At 73.8% G+C, this 290-nt stretch overlaps 1 protein-coding gene across 1 annotated transcript in view; it reads left to right on the top strand.

The window, feature by feature from the left end:
- The window catches only part of MIDN (midnolin), a 4,575-nt gene that overhangs the window by 2,288 nt on the left and 1,997 nt on the right, over positions 1–290 (top strand). The window contains exon 3 of the mRNA XM_027769564.1: positions 143–286. Within this exon, the coding sequence (XP_027625365.1) occupies positions 143–286 (144 nt within the window). The remainder of the gene's footprint in view (positions 1–142; positions 287–290) is intronic.

Consider the following 290-nt stretch of genomic DNA (forward strand, 5'->3'; position numbering starts at 1 on the left):
GCGTCCGTGGCGCCGACAGGGACCCCAGAGCCCAGAGAGGGGCGGCGAGAGGCCCCAGGTCACACAGCGTGGGGACGACTGGGCCGGGCCGGGCTGGGGCGCTGTCGTCTGGCCCGAGGTTGACAGGCCGTTCCCTCTGCAGGTCAGCGACTTCTTGTCGGGCCGCTCCCCGCTGACCCTGGCGCTTCGGGTAGGTGACCACATGATGTTCGTCCAGCTGCAGCTGGCCGCCCAGCACGCCCCTCTGCAGCACCGCCACGTGCTGGCCGGCCCAGCCGCCCGCGCCGCGC

The sequence above is a fragment of the Tupaia chinensis genome, unplaced genomic scaffold (assembly GCF_000334495.1).
Source record: "Tupaia chinensis unplaced genomic scaffold, TupChi_1.0 Scaffold149964_1, whole genome shotgun sequence".
Classification (NCBI taxonomy): domain Eukaryota; kingdom Metazoa; phylum Chordata; class Mammalia; order Scandentia; family Tupaiidae; genus Tupaia; species Tupaia belangeri.